Source organism: Triticum aestivum, chromosome 2B, assembly GCF_018294505.1.
Source record: "Triticum aestivum cultivar Chinese Spring chromosome 2B, IWGSC CS RefSeq v2.1, whole genome shotgun sequence".
NCBI lineage: Eukaryota > Viridiplantae > Streptophyta > Magnoliopsida > Poales > Poaceae > Triticum > Triticum aestivum.
In genome coordinates, this window is record NC_057798.1 from 564,552,328 (window position 1) to 564,573,379 (window position 21,052).

At 50.2% G+C, this 21,052-nt stretch overlaps 1 protein-coding gene across 1 annotated transcript; it reads left to right on the forward strand.

The window, feature by feature from the left end:
• The first annotated feature begins 201 nt into the window (after window positions 1-201).
• Window positions 202-1,790, forward strand: LOC123041659 (GEM-like protein 7). The gene is made up of 2 exons (XM_044464244.1): window positions 202-486; window positions 596-1,790. Exons 1-2 carry the CDS (start codon window positions 312-314, stop codon window positions 1,117-1,119), a joined length of 699 nt encoding a protein of 232 aa, XP_044320179.1. The 5' UTR covers window positions 202-311; the 3' UTR covers window positions 1,120-1,790.
• The last annotated feature ends 19,262 nt before the right edge of the window (window positions 1,791-21,052 follow it).

A 21,052-nucleotide genomic window follows, 5' to 3' on the forward strand; every position in this document is an offset into this window, starting at 1 on the left:
GGGCGAAGGCATCATCGACCGATCATGGTCCAGGCATGTGTGGGTGACTAGATGTCACTCGTGACATGCACATGCAGTGGCGCGGGTGACTGTTCAATTCAAAAGCTAATTGGATAAACATCCAGCTTTTGGTTAGGTTTTTACAGGTTCCAATCCAGAGCTTATAAAAGGCGCCCCCTCCTTCCCATTCAGAGCACGGAGCTCCAGCACCAACCCACACACGCACCACTCACCTCACCAGCAACCTCAGACAGAGGCCGGAAACTCAGGCGGAAGAAAAACAAGTCTTCGGTTCTTCGTTCAAACAGCAAATGGAGAAGGCAGGACACGAGCATGTGATCGGCATCCCGGTGAGCAGCACTGCTATCGGCATCGAGGAGCCCGAGTTCACCGGCGATGATGCAAAGTATTTGACGAACACGCGTGCCGGTGGGAAATCGAGCCGCAGGACCGGAGACAAGTTCGCTCGTGGCATCAAAGAACATGGTAATTAAGTCCTCCAGTCCGTCTGGATGAATCTTTTCTCGTCTTTCTGTTCGTATGGTGCTTCATCAGTTGTGAATTAGGCACTGAACATAGATATGCCCTTCTGCAGTGATTCTCGGCCCAAAGCTGTACGAGACCGTGAGGGGAAAGCTGTCGCTGGGCGCCAGAATCCTCCAGGCCGGCGGCGTGGAGAAAGTCTTCCAGCGGTGGTTCTCGGTCGAGAAGGGCGAGAAGCTCCTCAAGGCCTCGCACTGCTACCTGTCCACCACCGCCGGCCCGATCGCCGGGATGCTCTTCGTATCCACGGAGAAGGTGGCCTTCCGCAGCGACCGGTCACTGGCGCTGACCTCGCCCAAGGGCGACACAGTGCGGGTGCCGTACAAGGTGGCCGTCCCGCTGAGGAGGGTGAAGGCGGCCAGGCCGAGCGAGAACCAGCGCCGGCCGGAGCAGAAGTACGTCCAGCTGGTGACCGACGACGGCTTCGAGTTCTGGTTCATGGGCTTCGTCAGCTACCAGGCGTCCCTGCAGCACCTCGAGCAGGCCATCAGCGCGGCTGGGGGTGGGATGAAGGTGCAGTCGTCGCGGGCCGCGGGTACCGGGAGCGGGACGCGCTTGCGGCCTACCGCGGCGTGAACGCTACGCGAGCGCATGACGACGCCGATCACTGTCTGACTTACAACACGAGTAGCAAGCGTGATTTGGGAGACCTCGTCGGCCTCGGCGACTTAGGCGCAGCGTAACATCGCCGCCGGGAGCTCAGCAAGGTGTGAGGACGGGCGCTCGCCCGAATCAACGCCGCAGGAGGCCGAGGTTGTCGAGCTGGTGGCTTACGCCACCTCCCTATACGTGAGCCGCTGGTGGGGAACGACGAACCGCGCGAGCATGGGCATGGCCGTGAAGAGGCCCCGAGCAGGGCAAGTGGGCAACGAGCCTTGCTGCGGGGGCCCTCTAATGGCTTATCAATGGGCGTCGTCATGGATTGGTAGGTGATGGAAGCCTGCAACCGATGTGTTTGGTTCTAAAACGAACTGGAATGGAATGGCACACCAAGAATGTCGGTTCCGTTGACTTGTTTGGTTCGGGATATCGAATTAAATGGTTACACTTAAGTAGCATTTGGTTTGACAAGTAGAATGAAATGAATTTAGTTCAACTCACCTCTTGCATAGAAACGGTGAGGTTGCCTCTCATATGCATATATACAATATGAACAAAGTACAAAATCTTTGTATTTCTAGAAACATATTATCAAAATTTTCAGTGGGGTTGACTGTTGTGGGAACGATTCTGACAATAATAAGGTATAGGGTAACGGAGCATGATCTATCGAGATGCATATGGGTGACACGGTGGTTTTAGCGAGTTCGGGCCTCTCACGGTGGAGATAACAGCCCTACGTCTCGTGCTCCGGAGAGGCTTTGTTTTATCTGAGTATGTATCCGGAGATTACAATGAGAGAAAGAGAGAGAGAGAGGAATGGATCCCCATACGAGAGCTAAGTCCTGAGACTAATGGCGAGAGAGGAGAGGGAGGAGAATGAGAACCTGCCCCATGTCTAGTGGTGGGGGGTGGCTTATATAAAGTGCGCCACCCCCACACCTCCTATGTTACAAGGTGGGCAGAACGAGTTTATGAAAGAGACAACTTGGCCCGAGTGATTACGGAAATACTCGGTACCTGTCATCGTGCTTTCAGACAACCAAGGTTTGAACAAAATGTCGATGGATTGCGGCACTGCGCTTCCCGACTGATCTGGGGTAAGTTCCCGCGAGGAGCAACTTGGTGACATTCGATCATCTCTTGGAAGAGGTTAACTTGTGATCAGAGTATGGATGTGTCATTAAATCCGGGCAACAAGATCGACGCATGGACTGCTCTCTCGGTGAGATGCCATTCTTATCCCGGAGGAACGTCAAGACGAGTCGGCTCTAGATTCAAACTTATGAGTTTCACACTTTGAGTCCTAGAAGAAGGCTCAAAACAGGTCCACAGAGGAGCGTTAAACTCACCTTATAGCAATTTTTTTGGTAGCCGACGAGAGCCTTAGAACTTGTTTGTTTGTTGTTCTCCACTCGGACCGGTCAGGTCGTACCGAGTGGAGATTACTCCAGTGGGGGCACGCTGAGTGCACCCACTGGATATAGTCCTCGAGACTGCCGTCGACTGCTTGCAGTTGATGGGGGTCTGAGAGAAAAAAAATCGTCTTAGATGGTACTGATAGAACTTGTTCCTCTCCGACTTGGAGGTTGAGTAGCAGTTGAGTGATCTGGAGATGGTCTTGCGTCAAGCAAAATGTTCCTTTCTGAGTTCTCTTCCAGTGGGGGCATGCTGAGTGCACCCACTGGGTGTAGTCCCCGAGCCTCTGTCGGACAAGATGAGTCGGACAGAGGGTTTAAGTCTACTGGTAAACCTCCACGCAGTCGACACGGTAAATATCTTTTAGTCTAAAATTTAGTCAATCCGATGCATCTTTAGATGCTTGACATGGTAAATAAACTCAGCCTGGAGCTGAGTCAGTCGGACTGATCTTCGTGCACTCGGCACGGAATAAATTCAGCCTGTAACTCGATCAAGCAGGTGAATCTTCGTGCTCTTGGCATGGTGAATGAATTCGGCTTTGAAATTGTCGACTATAGAAAAATCTGGACACTGTCGGTGTCAAAACCGGCGGATCTCGGGTAGGGAGTCCCGAACTATGCGTCTAGGCGGATGGTAACAGGAGACGAGGGACACGATGTTTTTACCCAGGTTCGGGCCCTCTTGATGGAGGTAAAACCCTACGTCCTGCTCGATTAATATTGATGATGTGGGTTACAAGAGTAGATCTACCACGAGATCAAGGAGGCTAAACCCTAGAAGCTAGCCTATGGTATGATTGTTGTTCGTCGTATGGACTAAAGCCATCCGGTTTATATAGACACCGGAGAGGGCTAGGGTTACACAGAGTCGGTTACAATGGTAGGAGATCTACATATCCGTATCGCCAAGCTTGCCTTCCACGCCAAGGAAAGTCCCATCCGGACACGGGACGAAGTCTTCAATCTTGTATCTTCATAGTCTTGGAGTCCGGCCGATGATGATAGTTCAGCTATCCGGACACCCCCTAGTCCGGGACTCCCTCAGTAGCCCCTGAACCAGGCTTCAATGACGACGAGTCCGGCGCGCATATTGTCTTCGGCATTGCAAGGCGGGTTCCTCCTCCGAATAATTTATAGAAGATTGTGAACACCAGGATAGTGTCCGGCTCTGCAAAATAAATTCCACATACAACCGTAGAGAGAATAATATTACACAAGTTCAATCTGCTGACGTATTTTTTGGCGTAACGTCACACCACTACCAAGCCTTCAAATTGTTTTTATTGTTCCATCTCAGCGCGTTTAGCGAGGCGGTTTCCTTGGCACGTCTTGTCTAAGCAGAGATCGTGTTCCCCTTATTCCAGGATTCCCATCAATACGGACGTGGGTAACCCAACCGTGCCATTGATTGCGGCGCTTGGGAGATAAGCGAGTTTTATCAGGCCGGTGGGGACGCATGTTTTCGTCCGCCCATATAAGGGGATAAAGATCCAACCTTTTTACATGCGCCTTCTTCCTCCTTGGCTTATCCATCTCTGCGAACTCGAGCTCTAGCGCCCAAGCCCGCACATCTCACCTCAACCTTCTCCAAATATGTCTGGAGCGGGAGGCAAGTGGATGGCCTCCTCCGTCATGGAGGGGCATATCCAGAAGCTGCGCAGCGCCGGATACTTGTCCAGCGACATCGCGCATCGGCTCCCCGACTAGGGAGAGCTCATCCCCACCCCCAGGCCCCATGAGAGGGTAGTATTCCTTCCCCATTTCCTCCGCGGACTGGGCTTCCCACTTCATCCCTTTGTCCGGGGGCTCATGTTCTACTACGGCCTAGATTTCCATGATCTGGTCCCGAATTTTATTCTCAACATCTCGGCGTTTATCGTCGTGTGCGAGGCCTTCCTCTGCATCCAGCCCCACTTCGGCTTGTGGCTCAAGACCTTCAGTGTCAAGCCGAAGGTTGTGAAGGGCAGCCAAGCGGAGTGCGGAGGCGCCATGGTGGGGAGGATGTCCCACGTTACGTGGCTGGAGGGCACCTTTGTGGAAACCATCAAGGGGTGGCAATCGGGGTGGTTCTACATCACCGAGCCGCGTGATCCTGAATGGGCAGCGGCCCCCGAATTCAGATCCGGCATCCCCACACGGCTCACCTCCTGGAAAGAGGGTGGCCGGATCTGGGGGGATTCGGAGGAGCTAACCGGACTCCAAGCCTGTATCCAGAAGCTGGTGGACAAGAAGCTCAAGCTTGTCAACATAGTCCAGGTCATGCTCATCTGTCGGATTCTCCCGTGCCAACGACGGGGCTTCAACATGTGGGAGTTCGATTCGGCGCAGCACCAGACTTTGAATGGGCTCTTCGACACTACGTACGAAGAGGTCTGGAAGGTGCTGTTCAAGGGCGCCGAGGCTCCCACATCCACTTCCGAAGATCGCGGATTCAGCTCGCAGCGTCCAGCTGACGAGGTAAGTGATATTGTCCTTTATGGGACGCTTGTTATTCATAGTTTGACTCTATGCGGGATCTAAACTCCCTTTCCTTTGATAGGACTGGCTAAAGAAGGCCGCACAGGCTATCTGTCCGGCCCCATTGCCAGAGGACCCAGCTGACGCCCGCCTAACGGGTTGCTGGCTCCGGCACCCCACGTGGTGCCGGAGAAGAAGGCCACGGGGACTCGAAGGAGTTCCCATTTTCAGGTGCTATCGGACGATGAATCCAAGGCCGACTCCTCCCACCAAGGCGGGGAGGAGAAGAAGAAAGCCTCTCCCCCAGCGGGGGGAGGGAAGAAAAGGAAGGCCTCCCCAACAAGGGAGGCCGAAGGGTCCAAGAGGGGAAAAACTCTTCCCCCGGACTGTTCCACCAACGCTAGTGACGACGACGAGGACTGGCCTCCAAGGGCCAAGCCTCTGGCGAGATCGTAAGTATCTGGACTCCCGAATAACTTCAAGGTTTTCGTTTTCCGCCACATTATGTCTTTCCAATGTCGCATACAACCCTGCAGTCCGCCTAAGGATGATCTCCCCACTTCGTCGAGCGGGTCCTTAGGGGCGTCGGATATGGATTCTCTTCCGACTGCCTCCACCCCCCGTGATGCGGACGATGTCGAGGTGGGATCCCAGGAAGGGACCCACCAGGAGGAGAGGGCCCCGGAGGTGTCGCAGGACAACCTCCCGGACTTTGCACCGGACTCAGCCCCAGAACCCATAGTGTCTCCGGAGTCCGGCGGGCGACCCCTTCGTAAGAAGGGCAAGACCGCGACGCCGGCTGCCTCCGTCCAACCGGAGGTGCCGGATAATTTGCTAGAGGCGCTCAATAGCGCCTCTATTGAAGAGGAACACCGCACTGTTATGAGTGCGGTGATTCAGAAGGTTCAGCTTGCCAAGAGCGGGCTGACCGAAGCCTGCAACAGCCTTCTAACAGGCTTTGAGGTAAGAATTTCAATACATGTAAAATGGTACCGCATAGATAGTAGCCCCTGATGCTCGGTTCGGTGTTCGGAAAGAAAAGCCGGACTGAGGATCTTTAGAAAGATAAACGCAGGAGTCATGAAAATATGTCAATATGGGATTGCAGGCTGTGCTGCTGACCTCTGCCGCACTGACTGCGGAGGTCAAAAATTTGAAGGAAAACCTCGAGCGGTCCGAGACCGAGCTCGGCCATGCCAAGAAGCAGCTCGAGGAAAAAGAAGGTGAGTAATACCTTATGAAAATCGTACCTTACAGAAAAGGATTTGGTTGCAAGAAAAATGACAAGGATAGCTGGGGTATTGCAGGGGCCACTAACGAGGTGGCGACCCTAAAGGAGGCGGTGGCCGCTGCCGAACGCAATGCGGCTGCGGAGCGCACGGAGCGAGAGAAACAGGAGGCGCGGGTGGCGGAGGTACAGCAAGAGCTCCAGGATCTCGTGAGGAAACATGAGAGCCTGGAGCGTGACTCGAAGACTCGAGAGTCTGAGCTTGCAACAGCTCTTGAGAGTGCCAAAGCCGCTAAGGCCGAAGCCTACAAGGCCCTCCAGGAGATCGAGGTGGTAAAGAAAATAGCAGCGGGTAAGGCATTTTTCATGCAAAGTAAGCATGTGAGTGTTAATTACCTGTCGCTTACCTGAATTCGGAGCTCTCCAGGAGCGTTTGCAGATCTTCCTTGCAGCGTGTTCGATGCTGCCGCATTCTACCGGGCCGAGGAGGGGAGCTCGACAGAGAAGGTCTTCTGGTCTCAGTATGCTGAGGCCGAACATCCGGTGCCCCTTAGCAACCAGCTGAAGCAGCTGGTCGAGCTCCACAAGGCGGCCGAACAGGCCATGAAGGGCCTCATAGTTCGGCTGTGGCCTAAGGAGGCCATGCCTGGGAGCTACTTCGGCCTGGCGCGGCGGCTGGTGGGTGCATGCCCGTGGGTTGAAGTCATCAAGCACTCCGCCTGTATTGAAGGTGCACGTCGGGCCCTTGCCCGCGCAAAGGTGCACTGGGGCAAGATGGATGCCCAGAAGCTTGTGACGGATCCCCCACCGGAGGGCAAGGAGCATCACACGCCCAAGATGTATTATAGGAGTGTGCTGAAGGGCGCCCGCACTATTGCGGGTGAGTGCTCCAAAGATGTAATATTTGAGTAGACTCGCATTTTGTTATCCTGTGCGCTGAAAACTTGGTTCATATGCGCTAAGCAACGCTTGTTAATTTAAAATATTACCTTCTGTGCGGCTGTTTATCAAATCTGAGAGATGGCAAGTCGTCGGCTTCAGCCCCCATGCCACGAGTGCTGGGGTGTTCGGGATAAATTTGGACACTCTTGTTCCCATATTTGGGTCCATCGAGGGAGGCGCTCAACACAACGAACAAGGCAACCGGACTTATAATGCTTGAACACTCTCACTTAGCCATAGAATTCTATAATTTTAAATTTCGGTGAAGCCCCTAGTTTTTGGAAGGCCGAATTTGGGGCGCTATCCAAGCCTTGGCTGGACAGAATCCGGTTCCTCGCTCGAAGCGGCATAAGTCTTTAGGGACTCGCAAAGAACCTCTCGAACAGCGACCAACTCTCGCCTCATCATGACAGTCAGTTTTAGCTTTCTCCACTGAGGCGTTAACCCAGCTCAACTGGGGCGCAACCGTAGTGGTTCTCCCAGTGCTACCTTAGCCGATAAAATGGAACGTAAGGTACCAAAACATGGGAGTCGGGCAAACCCAACTATTGACCCAATAACATAATTCGGAGCCGATGCATATAATGCTATAAGTTCGGGGTGCCGCACTTGTGAAAGTGTTCGGACTTATCACACCATAATGCGGGAAACATAAGCCCCTGGTGTATTTAGCCGTACCAAAATGTACGGATGCAACATGTCATAGATGAACATATGTGTAAGAAAGAAATGCAATTAGAAGCAAAAATGTGCTGCATTGCTTTACTCAATAAAAACTGTTGTAAGTGCAGGACGATACAAGTTGTGCGGCAAGCAAGGGATGGGACTGTTTAACATGTCCCCCTCCAGGGGTAGGCTACGGAATAATGCATAAAACAGATTTAATGCTCATGATGGAGACCACCTGGATTTTCGTTGTAGCCTTTCTCCTTCCCTGGCTGTTGCATCGTGGGTTCGGCATGTCTGCTGCCGGACAGGGCCTCTGCCAAACGGAGTCCTGTAGGTAAAAAATAAAAGGAAAAGAAAAAGAAACGACACACTTAAGAGCCCCTGGTGCGGTTGAGCCGCAGTCTGGGCTTATCGTGGTCGAGCCCCTTGCCCCATGCCCATGGTATCTTTAGAGCGTAATGGAGTATGCGAAGGGTCTGTCTTAATGTTTTACAGTGGCTGGGGTTGGGGCCGCACTGCTACGCGTGCTCGGAACGTGCCAGGTGGTCGTGTTGTAGGTTACTCCGGGCACGCTTAGCTGTGTCCGGCCGCTTGGCAGCCGGACTCGAGAATTGCCTAAAAAGGCTGCTTTGTACTTCTGCCGCGAGAGCCGCTGTATGTTCCTCCGTTCGGAGGGAGCGTTCAGTGTTTCCATTGACCGTGATGACTCCTCTAGGGCCTGGCATCTTGATCTTGAGGTATGCGTAGTGCGGCACCGCGTTGAACTTTGCGAACGCGGTACGTCCGAGCAAGGCATGATAGCCACTACGGAACGGGACTATGTCGAAGATTAACTCCTCGCTTCGGAAGTTATCCGGGGATCCGAAGACCACTTCCAGTGTAACTGAGCCTGTACAATTGGCTTCTACACCTGGTATGACGCCTTTAAAGGTCGTCTTGGTAGGTTTAATCCTTGAGGGGTCTATGCCCATTTTGCGCACCGTGTCCTGATAAAGCAGGTTTAGGCTGCTGCCGCCGTCCATCAGGACTCTGGTAAGATGAAATCCATCGACGATTGGGTCTAGAACCAATGTGGCGAAACCACCATGGCGAATGCTGGTGGGGTGGTCCCTTCGGTCAAAGGTGATCGGGCAAGAGGACCATGGATTGAACTTCGGGGCAACTGGCTCCATCGCGTATACATCCCTGACTGCACGCTTCCGCTCCCTTTTGGGTATGTGCATGGCATATATCATGTTCACCGTCCGCACCTGTGGGGGGAAAGCCTTCTGTCCTCTGTTGTTCGGCGGTCGGGTCTCTTCCTCGTCGTCGCTATGTAGCCCCTTGTCGCTGTTTTTGGCAATGAACTTGCCTGCCTGCTTGAACACCCAACAGTCCCTATTGGTGTGGTGAGCTGGCTTTTCAGGGGTGCCATGTATCTGGCACAAGCGGTCGAGAATTCGGTCCAAATTGGACGGACCCTGAGTTGTTCTTTTGAATGGCTTTTTCCGTTGACCGGGTTTAGAGCCTCTGAATCCGGCATTGACTGCTGTATCCTCACTGTTATCGCCGTTAATGCGGCGTTTGTTTTTGTTGCGACGTGACCTGCCACTACGGTCCTTGATATCCGGACTGCCAGAATTTTTGTTGAGGTTGTTGCTGCGTGCTAGCCAGCTGTCCTCACCCGCACAGAAGCGGGTCATGAGTGATGTAAGGGCTGCCATGGATTTCGGCTTTTCCTGTCCCAGGTGCCGGGCAAGCCACTCGTCGCGGATCTTATGCTTGAAGGCCGCGAGGGCCTCGGCATCCGAACACTCAACGATTTGGTTTTTCTTGGTTGAGAACCGTGTCCAGAATTGTCTGGCCGATTCGTCTGGCTGCTGAATTATGTGGCTTAGGTCATCTGCATCTGGTGGTCGCACGTACGTGCCTTGGAAGTTATCGAGGAATGCGGCTTCCAGGTCCTCCCAACTCCCGATTGACTCTGCTGGCAAGCTGTTAAGCCAGTGCCGGGTTGGTCCTTTAAGTTTGAGTGGGAGATATTTGATGGCGTGGAGATCGTCTCCGCAGGCCATGTGGATGTGGAGGAGATAGCCCTCGATCCAGACCGCGGGGTCTATTGTTCCATCATAAGATTCAATATTGACGGGTTTAAACCCTTTTGGGATTTGATGATCCATTACCTCATCTATGAAGCACAGTGGGTGTGCGGCGCCTCTGTACTGGGCGATATCGCGACGGAGCTCAAAAGAGCTTTGTCTGTTGTGTTCGGCCCGGCCGGACTTACTGTGTCCGGGGTGACGGTGATCGTCACATATCGTGGGGCGCCCACGTGATCCATAAATCGATCTTGGTTGTCTTGCCTTATCCTCCAATATGTCTCGCAGGTCCGGAGTGTTCCCCTGTGGCCTTGTGCTTTTCGAGCAATGCCGGGGTACGGGTCTAGTGAAGGGCCTTGAGGCCTCTCTGTCGCGACCACGGGGTGGTCGGTCAGCCGTATTGTCTCCCGATGAAGCGGGATCATATGCCTCCACCTCTAATTAGGGGAGCAGCTTACGTTTGGGGTAGCTTTTGGAGGGGCGTTCGAGTTCATGCTCTTCAGCCGCGAGGACTTCGGTCCATCTGTCGGCTAGCAGATCTTGATCAGCTCTAAGTTGCTGCTGCTTTTTCTTGAGGCTGTTTGCCGTGGCCATAAGCCTGCGTTTGAAACGCTCTTGTTCGACGGGATCCTCAGGCACGACGAATTCGTCATCGTCGAGGCTTGCCTCGACTCCGGAGGGAGGCATATAGTCCTCTACCTCTTCTTCAGCCGCTCTCTCATGAGGGCTAGCGTCCCCCTCCTCCTGTGCTGGATCTTGCTAGAGTGGTTTGCCTTCGGCGCTATCCGGTGTATTATTGTCTCCGGTGCCGGAATCCTCATTCTTGCTATGGTGGGATTTAGAGTGGCGCCGCTGATGCCGGCGCTTGGGCTGTTTCTTGGAGGGGTCATCCTCCGCTATTCCTTCGCTGTTCCCATCCTTTGGGATATCCACCATGTATATGTCGTATGAAGAGGTGGCTTTCCAGTGCCCGGTGGGCGCTGGTTCTTGGTCGTCTCCGGCATCGTCGTCCATACCGTCGATGTCTTCAGAGTCGTAATCTAGCATGTCAGTTAGATCGTCGACAGTGGCTACCAAGTGGGTGGTGGGTGGGCTTTGAATTTCTTCGTCGTCCGCATCCCAACCGTCCTGGCCGCAGTCCGGCCAGGCCTCTCCTGATAACGAGAGGTACTTTAGCAAACTCAAGATGTCGCCAAAAGGTGAGTGTTGAAAGATGTCCGCTGCGATGAACTCCATGATCGGCGCCCAATTGGATTCGACTGGAGGGGGCGCGGGAGGTCCGGAGTCCGACAAGGAGTCCGGCACCTCGGAGTCACGAGCTTCATGGGGGACAAGATCGGTGTTCGGCTCTATCGCCGTAGAGGTTGCAGCCACCAAGGCGGTGTCTAGCCATCCATCCTTGGTCTGCACAGCCGGCTCCGAGTCGAAGATCGGAGTGGGTTCGAGTGCGGCCTCCAGGGTACCGTCCGGCTGCAGAGCTAAATCATGCCCATCGTGACAGTACGACACACTCGGCTGTGACTCGAATCCGTCGAGGATCAAGTCCCCGCGGATGTCAGTCGTGAAGTTCAAACTTCCAAATCTGACCTGACGGCCAGGGGCGTAGCCTTCGATCTGCTCCAGCTGGCCAAGCGAATTGGCCCGCAGTGCGAAGCCGCCGAATACGAAGATCTGTCCGGGGAGGAAGGTCTCACCCTAGACTGCATCGTCGTTGATGATCGAAGAAGCCATCGAGCCTATCGGTGATGACACAGAGGAACTCTCAATGAAAGCACCAATGTCGGTGTCAAAACCGGCGGATCTCGGGTAGGGGGTCCCAAACTGTGCGTCTAGGCGGATGGTAACAGGAGACGAGGGACACGATGTTTTTACCCAGGTTCGGGCCCTCTTGATGGAGGTAAAACCCTACGTCCTGCTCGATTAATATTGATGATGTGGGTTACAAGAGTAGATCTACCACGAGATCAAGGAGGCTAAACCCTAGAAGCTAGCCTATGGTATGATTGTTGTTCGTCCTATGGACTAAAGCCATCCGGTTTATATGGACACCGGAGAGGGCTAGGGTTACACAGAGTTGGTTACAATGGTAGGAGATCTACATATCCGTATTGCCAAGCTTGCCTTCCACGCCAAGGAAAGTCCCATCCGGACACGGGATGAAGTCTTCAATCTTGTATCTTCATAGTCTTGGAGTCCGGCCGATGATGATAGTTCGGCTATCCGGACACCCCCTAGTCTGGGACTCCCTCAGACACTCTAGGGAGTAATCGTTCCAGTATTACTTCTTATATTGACCGTTAGATTTTGCATGAAAGGGTTATTTGTAAGAGTACATTGTATCCATAGAGGAGCTTCATTTTCACCCTTTTGCATGAAAGGGGTATTTGTCCGAGTGGACGTGCTTCCCGACTGATCGGGGCATGTTGACTGCAAGGAAAAACTTTGTGGAACTTTTATGTCTCCCAGAGGAGATAGACTAGTGGTCTAACATGGACGTGCCATGAAACCCGAGTGACGAGGCTAGTGTGTGGGCTGACTCTCCGGAGAGAGGCCAGTCATTATCCCGGGGGAACACATGCACATGCCATCTATGAGTCCAAGTTTGTGAAACTGACGCCTTGGAGCCTTGGATAGGGCCAATTGAATCCGTAGCGGAGCGTTGTTTTCACCCTTTTGCAGTCCTGAAGATGACTTTAGGTAATGATTTGGGCGATCGTCCGAGTGGACAGTACTAGCCTTATAGATTTTCGGCAGACCGAGCATGTATGGTCAGAAAGATATTCCTGATGTGATCAATGGGTTGATTGAATGGGCGCAACCCCTGAGGGCGGCATGGCCAACGGCTGTGCGTAGCCCCCGAGTGATGCTTGAAGGAGGTAAGCTTGCTACAGAGTGTGATATGAGGTTTGATCATATGAGTAACTTAGTCGTTCCTGTGTTGGGGGTGTAGAGGTAAAGAAATGACCAACTAATGGTGAAGTGCGAGGCGGCCGTGGGGCGATGATGTGTACAACCGAGTGACGACGCACGGGGCAGCCGAGTGGTGAAGACGTGCACAACCGAGTGGCAACGCGCGGAGTGACCGAGTGGTTAAGACGTGCCCAACTGAGTGACAATGTGTGGGGCGGCCGAGTGGTGAAGACGTGCCCAACTGAGTGGCGACGCGCGGGGTGACCGAGTCATGATGTGTGAGGTGGCCGAATGATGAAGACATGCACAACTGAGTGGCAATGTGCGGGGCGGCCAAGTGGTGAAGGCGTGCACAACCCAGAGGCGACGCACGGGGCGGCCGAGTGGTGAAGACGTGCACAGCCGAGAGGCGACGCACGGAGCGACCGAGTGGTGAAGACGTGCACAATCGAGAGGCGACACACGGAGCGGCTGGGTGGTGAAGACGTGCACAACCGAGTGGCACAGTGCGGGACGGCCGGGTGAGGATGCGTGAGGTGGCTGAGTGAAGGACTACGTGTCCAGCCAAGTGGTGATGCGCGGGGTGGTTGATTGACAGATTGCGTGTACAAACAAGTGGCAGAAATGGTCTTCGAAGGAGTTAGCCACATGCTTTCGAAGCTAATGTAGCAACGAGGTCGGTGTAGTGTGGTTGCGACACAACAAGACCGGCGTGAAAACTGAGTCTGGGTAGGAATTAAGATGGCGTGCATAGTGTCTGGGTGATTATAAAACTTGTCAAAGTGGCGGATCGAATGCACTTATTGAAGTGAAGGATCTGACTGGTGATGAAGTACTCGACCACTCAGGAGAGTGTCATTACAAATGAGATGCAACCCCCGAGTGCGGCGTAGCCCCCGAGCGTACTATAGGCTTCGACAATGGATATGTCGGAATACGAGAAATATAGTTTTGAATGGATGATTTGCAATTCATCGAGTCAGACTCGGGTAAAGATGAGGAGAAGCTTCCGAGTGATGCTCGAAAGAGGCAAACTCGCAAAAGAGTGAAGTGTGAAGTTTAATTATAAAAGGGACTTATCTGTCTCATGCCTGACGAGGTCTATATCATTGATACGATGAAGAGGATTCCACAGAGGGGCTGGCCGGATGTGTTTGAAGTCAACAGAGTGACAAGGTCGGTGTTGTGGTGCGTTGGGACCAGTATGGTGACCGAGTCCGAGCAGCGATGAAGTTGGCGCATAGGGCCATCGAGTGGTCGCGTAACTTGTGTAAAAAATGGCACGAGCCAACGAAATAATTTCTCGAGGAAATTTGATGTGTCTTGAAATGATTTGTGTGAATAACACCCATAGACACCTGTTGGGAGTGCAAGGGGCTTGCTGGTTAACCAGCAAGAGTCTGAAAGAGCGAAGGATCCGTTCGAACTTGTCGAAGCGACGGATCCGACTGAACTAAATACTGGCTCAAATAAAATGGAAGTGTAGTGTTTCGACTGAGTTGCAGCCCCGGAGGACCGATGCAAACTCGAAATTAAGAACGACACATGGTGTTCGTGAATGATGTATGCGAAAAAAAATGAAAGTTGGACTCGGGAGTCTATAGGATCGAAAGTATGTCTAGAGGGGGGGTGATTAGACTTCCTAAGCCAGCAATCTCATTTGTGATGAGAGCAAGCCTAGAGTACATTTCAGCGAAACCTTCACCATCCTTCATTTTGAACTTGTCAAGTTGACTTTGAAGCACATCCAATTTGGATTCCTTGACGGAGTCGGTACCTTCGTGCATATCAATCAAAGTATCCCAAATTTCCTTTGCATTCTCAAGGCGGCTAATTTTGTTGAATTCTTCGGGGCACAATCCGTTGAAGAGAATATCACAAGCTTGAGCGTTGTATTGTAGTATCTTCAACTCTTCCGCGGTAGCTTCACGGTTCAGTTCTCTCCCATCGAATAATTCACCTTGCAAGCCAATACACACAATAGCCCAAACGGCGGGGTTATGTCCAATAATATTCATTTTCATCTTATGCTTCCAACTAGCAAAATTAGTACCATCAAAGTAAGGACCTCTACGGTGGTAATTTCCCTCGCTAGACGCCATACTCTCCTAGGTTGTGAAACCAAGGCTATGATCACCAAAAGCTATGGAAATCAAGGCAAATGGAGACCGTAGCTCTGATACAAATTGTAGGATCGAAAGTATGTCTAGAGGGGGGGGTGATTAGACTACTTGACCAATTAAAAAAATCTAGCCTTTTCCCAATTTTAGTTCTTTGAAGATTTTAGCAACTTAGCACAAGTCAAGCAATCAAGATATAGTTCAAGCAAGTATGCAAAGAGTATATGAGCAATGGAAAGTAAAGCATGCAACTTGCAAGAAGGTAAAGGGATGGGATTGGAGGGTGCAAACGCAATTGGAGACACGGATGTTTTTGGCATGGTTCCGATAGGTGGTGCTATCGTACATCCACGTTGATGGAGACTTCAACCCACGAAGGGTAACGGCTGCGCGAGTCCACAGAGGGCTCCACCCACGAAGGGTCCACAACGAAGCAACCTTGTCTATCCCACCATGGCCATCGCCCATGAAGGACTTGCCTCACTAGGGTAGATCTTCACGAAGTAGGCGATCTCCTCGCCCTTACAAACTCCTTGGTTCAACTCCACAATCTTGTCGGAGGCTCCCAAGTCACACCTAACCAATCTAGGAGACACCACTCTCCAAAAGGTAATAGATGGTGTGTTGATGATGAACTCCTTGATCTTGTGCTTCAAATGATAGTCTCCCCAATACTCAACTCTCTCTCATAGGATTGGATTTGGTGGAAAGATGATTTGAGTGGAAAGCAACTTGGGGAAGGCTAGAGATCAAGATTCATATGGTTGGATTGGAATATCTTGGTCTCAACACATGAGTAGGTGTTCTCTCTCAGAAAATGAATGCTGGAAGTGTAGGCACGTTCTGGTGGCTTCCCTCACGAATGAGGAGAGGGTGGAGGGGTATATATAGCCTCCACACAAAATCTAACCGTTACACACAATTTACCAAACTCGGTGGGACCGAATCAGAAAACTCTGTCGGACCGATTTAGTTCATAATATGACCGTTAGGCACTTCGGTGGGACCGACATGTCAACTTGGTGGGACCGATATCATTAGGGTTAGGGCATAACGTAATCTCTGTTTGACCGATTACACAAACTCGGTGGGACTGACTTTGGTAATAAGCAAAACAAAGAGTTGGTCAGGCAGACTCGGTGGGACCGATTCGCTCATCTCGGTGGGACCGAAACATTACGAAAAGGATACAGGGAGTTTGCATTGCGAACTCGGTGAGACCGAGATTTCTATCGGTTAGGCCGAAGTGACTAGCGTTTCTGGCAGTGGCTATGTCAACTGAACTCGGTGGCGCCGGATAGATTAAATCGGTGGGGCCGAGTTTGACTTTTGGTTTGGGACATATGTGGATATGAGAAAGTGGTTGAGGGCTTTGGAGCATATCACTAAGCACTTTAAGAGCAAGCAATCCATTAAGCAACACCTCATCCCCTTTTAATAGTATTGGCTTTCCTATGGACTCAATGTGATCTTGGATCACTGAAATAGAAATTGTAGAGTCTTGATCTTTAGATCTTGAGCCAATCCTTTGTCCTTAGCATTTTGAGGGGTCCACATTCCTAATCCATGCCATGCCAATCATTGAACTTTCCTGAAATATTTATCTTGAAATAGCATTAGTTCAATGAGGTATTTGTTGTTAATCATTACCAAAACCACCCAGGGATAGTTGCACTTTCAATCTCCCCCTTTTTGGTAATTGATGACAACATATAGATCAAAGCTTCAACAAATGATAATAAGATTGAAATACATCATCGCTTTGAGAAGTACGTGATAAGCAAGAGCTCCCCGTAAATTTGTGCATTATTTAAAACTTGCTTTGGACTGTAAATGCACAATTTGTTAGGATAATGGGTCACTCTTCCATGTCACATACATCTTGGTGGAGCACTCAAAATGATAACAATTAAAAGCATGCACTCATCACCAAGCAAAGTGAATGATAATATATGGATATAAGGGATAATATCATTCAAGCACACATTAAAGTAGCATATGATCAAACACATGATCATCCAAGTATCTCACAAAAGACATAATGTAACAAGAAAGCATACAATAAAGTTCAACCAAATAAAGTGCAAGAGAGACAAAAAGAAACACACACACACTCTCTCTCTCTCTCTCGAAGGCTATGATCTATACATATTTCTCCCCCTTTGGCAACAAGTTACCAAAAAGTTAAAATATGCATAGTGCTATGCGTCTCTCAGGTTTGGTCTCCATGAGGTGGTGTAGAGATGACTCCCAGGACGAAGGCTTCTGTTGATGGTACCTGGAGCTGGTGGAGTGGCTGTTGGAGGTGGCACTGCAGCTGTGGCTGCTGGTGCAGATGTGGTTGCTCTAGTATCAGGAGCAAGCACTACATTAGACCTCTGACCTCGTGGCACATGCACTCGCTGAAAAACATGTGTTGTTGTCTTTCCTTTGCTTCCTCCTAGAGCTGCTCTACTGCTGACTGAATCTCAGTTACTTTGACATCAAGATCATAGAGTTTTTTGCTCAATGATTCTCTCCAAACTCTCTTGATTTTGAGTCAGGGTGGCCAAGACCTTCTCAATCCTCAAGGTAGATTGGATCATAAATTCAGGTTGGTCTTGTTTTCTCTTTAGGAATACCTGAGATGCCTCTTCTGCACTTGGCATCTTTGCAGCCTTATTTGCCCTTGCCTTTGCTCTCTTCTCATGTGCTTGCACTGATGAAGGATCATTCTCATCCATGACCACTGTGTTGTCTTCAAATTCTGGCTTGAGAGGTAAGTGCTCCTTGTCCAGCAAATAAGTGCTTGTGCCCATCTTTGAGTTGATGAGCACCTGAATTTGTGGAGCATACCCACAAGACCTCTTCTGATTTGCAGCCATCCTCTTGATTGTTTCTACAATCAGACTCATCACCTTGAATTTCTGAGGAACATAAAAATGTGCAGCAAGTTGATTGAATGTCCTCTTATCATCATGTGATCTCCAGACTTGGGCAAAAGAGTATGCCTCAGGATGGTGTTGATTGTAGGCAGACCAGACAGCAAGTACTTCACAGAGCCAAACTTATGAGTTTCAAGGGCTTCATCAGGAATTGCCTTATACATACTTGCCATTGAGTTGTGGTCTTTCTTGTTCCTGGCATACACATCCTAGTCATCCTCATGAGCTGTTGGGGAATTTATAAACTTGGCCCATTCATCAACAATTGATTGGTACCTAGTACCTTCAGACATCCATACTATCCTTCCATCGGGATAGAAATGAGCAGTGGAGTAGAATTGCATGATTAGCTCCTCATTCCATTTAGTGGGCTTCTGGCCAACAAACTTGTCAACTCCACAAGGCTTGAAGCTATCATATACACCTGGGAAGTGATCTTCATTCTCTCTGATGTATGTACAGTCAACCCATCTCATGTCACAGACAATTAGCTTCTTGTCAAGCAGAATGGTCTCATAAAAGTCTTGCTGTTCCTTAGTGTGGAACCTGTAATCCACATCAGTTCTCCTTCTCATAGCATAAGGGTCATTTTTTTTCTCCAAAGTCTCAGACCTGCATCCTTCCTGATGCTCATGTCCTCTGCCACTGGATGAGTGTCATTGTGGTCTGGGATCTTTGGTTTGAACTTTCTCAGCACTTGGGCTTCTGCTTCTTCTTCTTTAGCTTCAGGAACTTGGGCCTTGTTCTTCTCTTCAGCAGGGATGTTTCTTGTGCTTCTCTTGGGTGCAGACTTGGTGGATGGAGCTGTAGCTTTGGGAGCAGGTTTGGGCTTAGGAGCAGCCCCTGACTAGTTTGCATCTCCGATAAGCTTTTGTGCCTTAGGTGCTGGTGCAACATCCTCTTCCTCTACCTCTTCATCATCAGATGGATCTCTCACCATAGTTGACTTGCCAAGTACTTTTGCAGTAGTGGTTCTTTCCCTCTTCTTTTTCTTGTCATCAATAGTTGCCTCTTCATCGTCAGATTCAATTGTGAATTTCATGGTTTGTCCTGTGGAAACTTTTCTTGGCTTGGATGTTGGGGTTCTCCTAGCTGGTGCCTTCTTGTTCAAACCAGGCTTTGTAGATGCAGCAGTGCCAAACTCCTTCTTCACCACTTTCCTCTTTGAGATGGCCTCATCCCCAGCTGCAACATAATCTTCATCTTTAGAATCTGAGGTTCTCTTCTTCCTTGCTCTAGTGGCTTCCTTGGGCAAATTACTTGGTGTGCTCCTACTGCCCTCATCATAGCTGCTTGAGGGACTAGTGCCCTCACTCATATGCTCTGGTTGTTCAGATCTGTTTTGGCTGTCACTCTGGTCAGACATCTTGGCAAGTAAACTAACAACAAACCCTGTGAATGGATATAGATGAGGTAGAGTAGATGAGCATCACAAAGTACAAAGGTTTTGAAAAACAAATGAGTCAAAAACTTAGTTTTAGTTCTCTACAGAAATGATCTCGGAGCTACCGAATTGATAAACTCGGTGATAACGAAGCAACATTTGGAACCTAGACTAGTGAACTCGGTCAGACCGAGTCACAGTTTGGTGGCACCGAGATTTCTAGGGTTTCACAGAGAATTGAACTCGGTCACACCGATTTGCAATTTCCGGTCAGACCAAAAAGCGCATGTGCAATGGCCTAAGCCAAATCGGTGAGACCGATTTCTATGATTCGGTCGGTCCGAGATGAGTTCTGCGGAGAGCTAACCCTAAATTTTTCAAATCAAACTAAGCCTAAGGAAGATTTAGCTTGATAGATCGATTTCATTCATGGCAAGAATCATGGCATTGTCCTCATGCTTAGAATCGAAGGTGAATAGACAGCACAAGGGGTCGAACACATAACCTAGTTCGGCGGGTGTTCGCTACGACGGCGACGGCGGAGCAGATTCTGTCAACAGCAGCAGAAACCAGCGGCGGGAGGTCGCTGGCGGCGAGGAGGCGATCCGGAGACCCGAGGAGGCAGAGAAGGACGCGCGGGCTGAGGGGTTTTGAAGAATTTTCCAAAATCTCACCCCTGGGTATTTATATCTCGACCCTGTCGGTGTGACCGAGTGGAACAACTCGGTGGCACCGAGATTGCAGAATCACAAGCGGTTGCTGCAACTCGGTGTGACCGAAGTGTTCAAATCGGTTGTACCGAGATGAAAACCTAGATCAACTTAGTGAACTCGGTTTGACCGAAATGGATATCTCAGTCAGACTGAAATGCAAAAGGAGGTTTTGGAATTTTAAGTCTATGATGAATCGGGGATTCCGAGTGCTCCTCACACAGAGTGGTTCGAATCTGACTTGATCAAACTTTGTGATGTAGCATGAATAGAGTTTGAGACAAGAAAAGCATAAACAGCTAGAGAAGGTTCTTAGGCATTATTTTCCATCCACTTGGCAAAAAGAAAAAGCCAATCACTCAAAACAACAAAGGGATGTCCTCGAATGAGTAAAATATGCAACCAACATGCTCATGCAATAAAATGGCAAATGAAATATGTGGCAAAGCATGCACAAACACTCTAGCATCTATCAAGCAATTTGCGATGACTAGGTCATCTATATATGAGTATATTGACTTAGGAGTCAAATGAGAACATTTGATCATAGGTCATACTCATCGTTTAATAAGCACAAGTGGGGTTACCACTTTTACATAAATCATTGTTGCGTTCACACCATTAGAGTTGTTTTAGCTCAATTCTTAGAGTAAAGCTCCCCGTAGATGTGATATCCCTCCTAAGAGGGATGAACTAACCTTGGGTTTCCTCGATGATGACTTCATGTAGGTGTTGAAGATGTGGATGCTCAATGTTGATGTAGATCATTCGGAGCTATCCATTGGAGTGAGTTGCACTTTCAATACCTACACGGGTTAGTCCCACAAGGAACAAACAAGGATATCCATAGACATAGAGTGAAGTACACACAAGATGATGTCCATGAAAGCATTTGGTTACCTTGTCCCTTGTCTTACCAACAAGACGATTTGTGAATCCTTGAACTAGTGCAAGATGTGGAAGTTTATTGCACTTGTCCTTGCCAAAATGATGTGAGTGAAGTGTGTTGGCGGAGTCACCCTCAAGAACTCTCTAGTTCTTCTTCTTCGGGATCCACATCATCTTG

What these genes read in the sequence shown, in the direction of transcription:
- LOC123041659 (XM_044464244.1), top strand. Translation starts at nt 312, where the DNA reads ATGGAGAAGGCAGGACACGAGCATGTGATCGGCATCCCGGTGAGCAGC. An exon ending in TCGTGGCATCAAAGAACATG is followed by an intron (nt 487 to 595) that starts GTAATTAAGTCC and finishes GCCCTTCTGCAG; the next exon opens with TGATTCTCGGCCCAAAGCTG.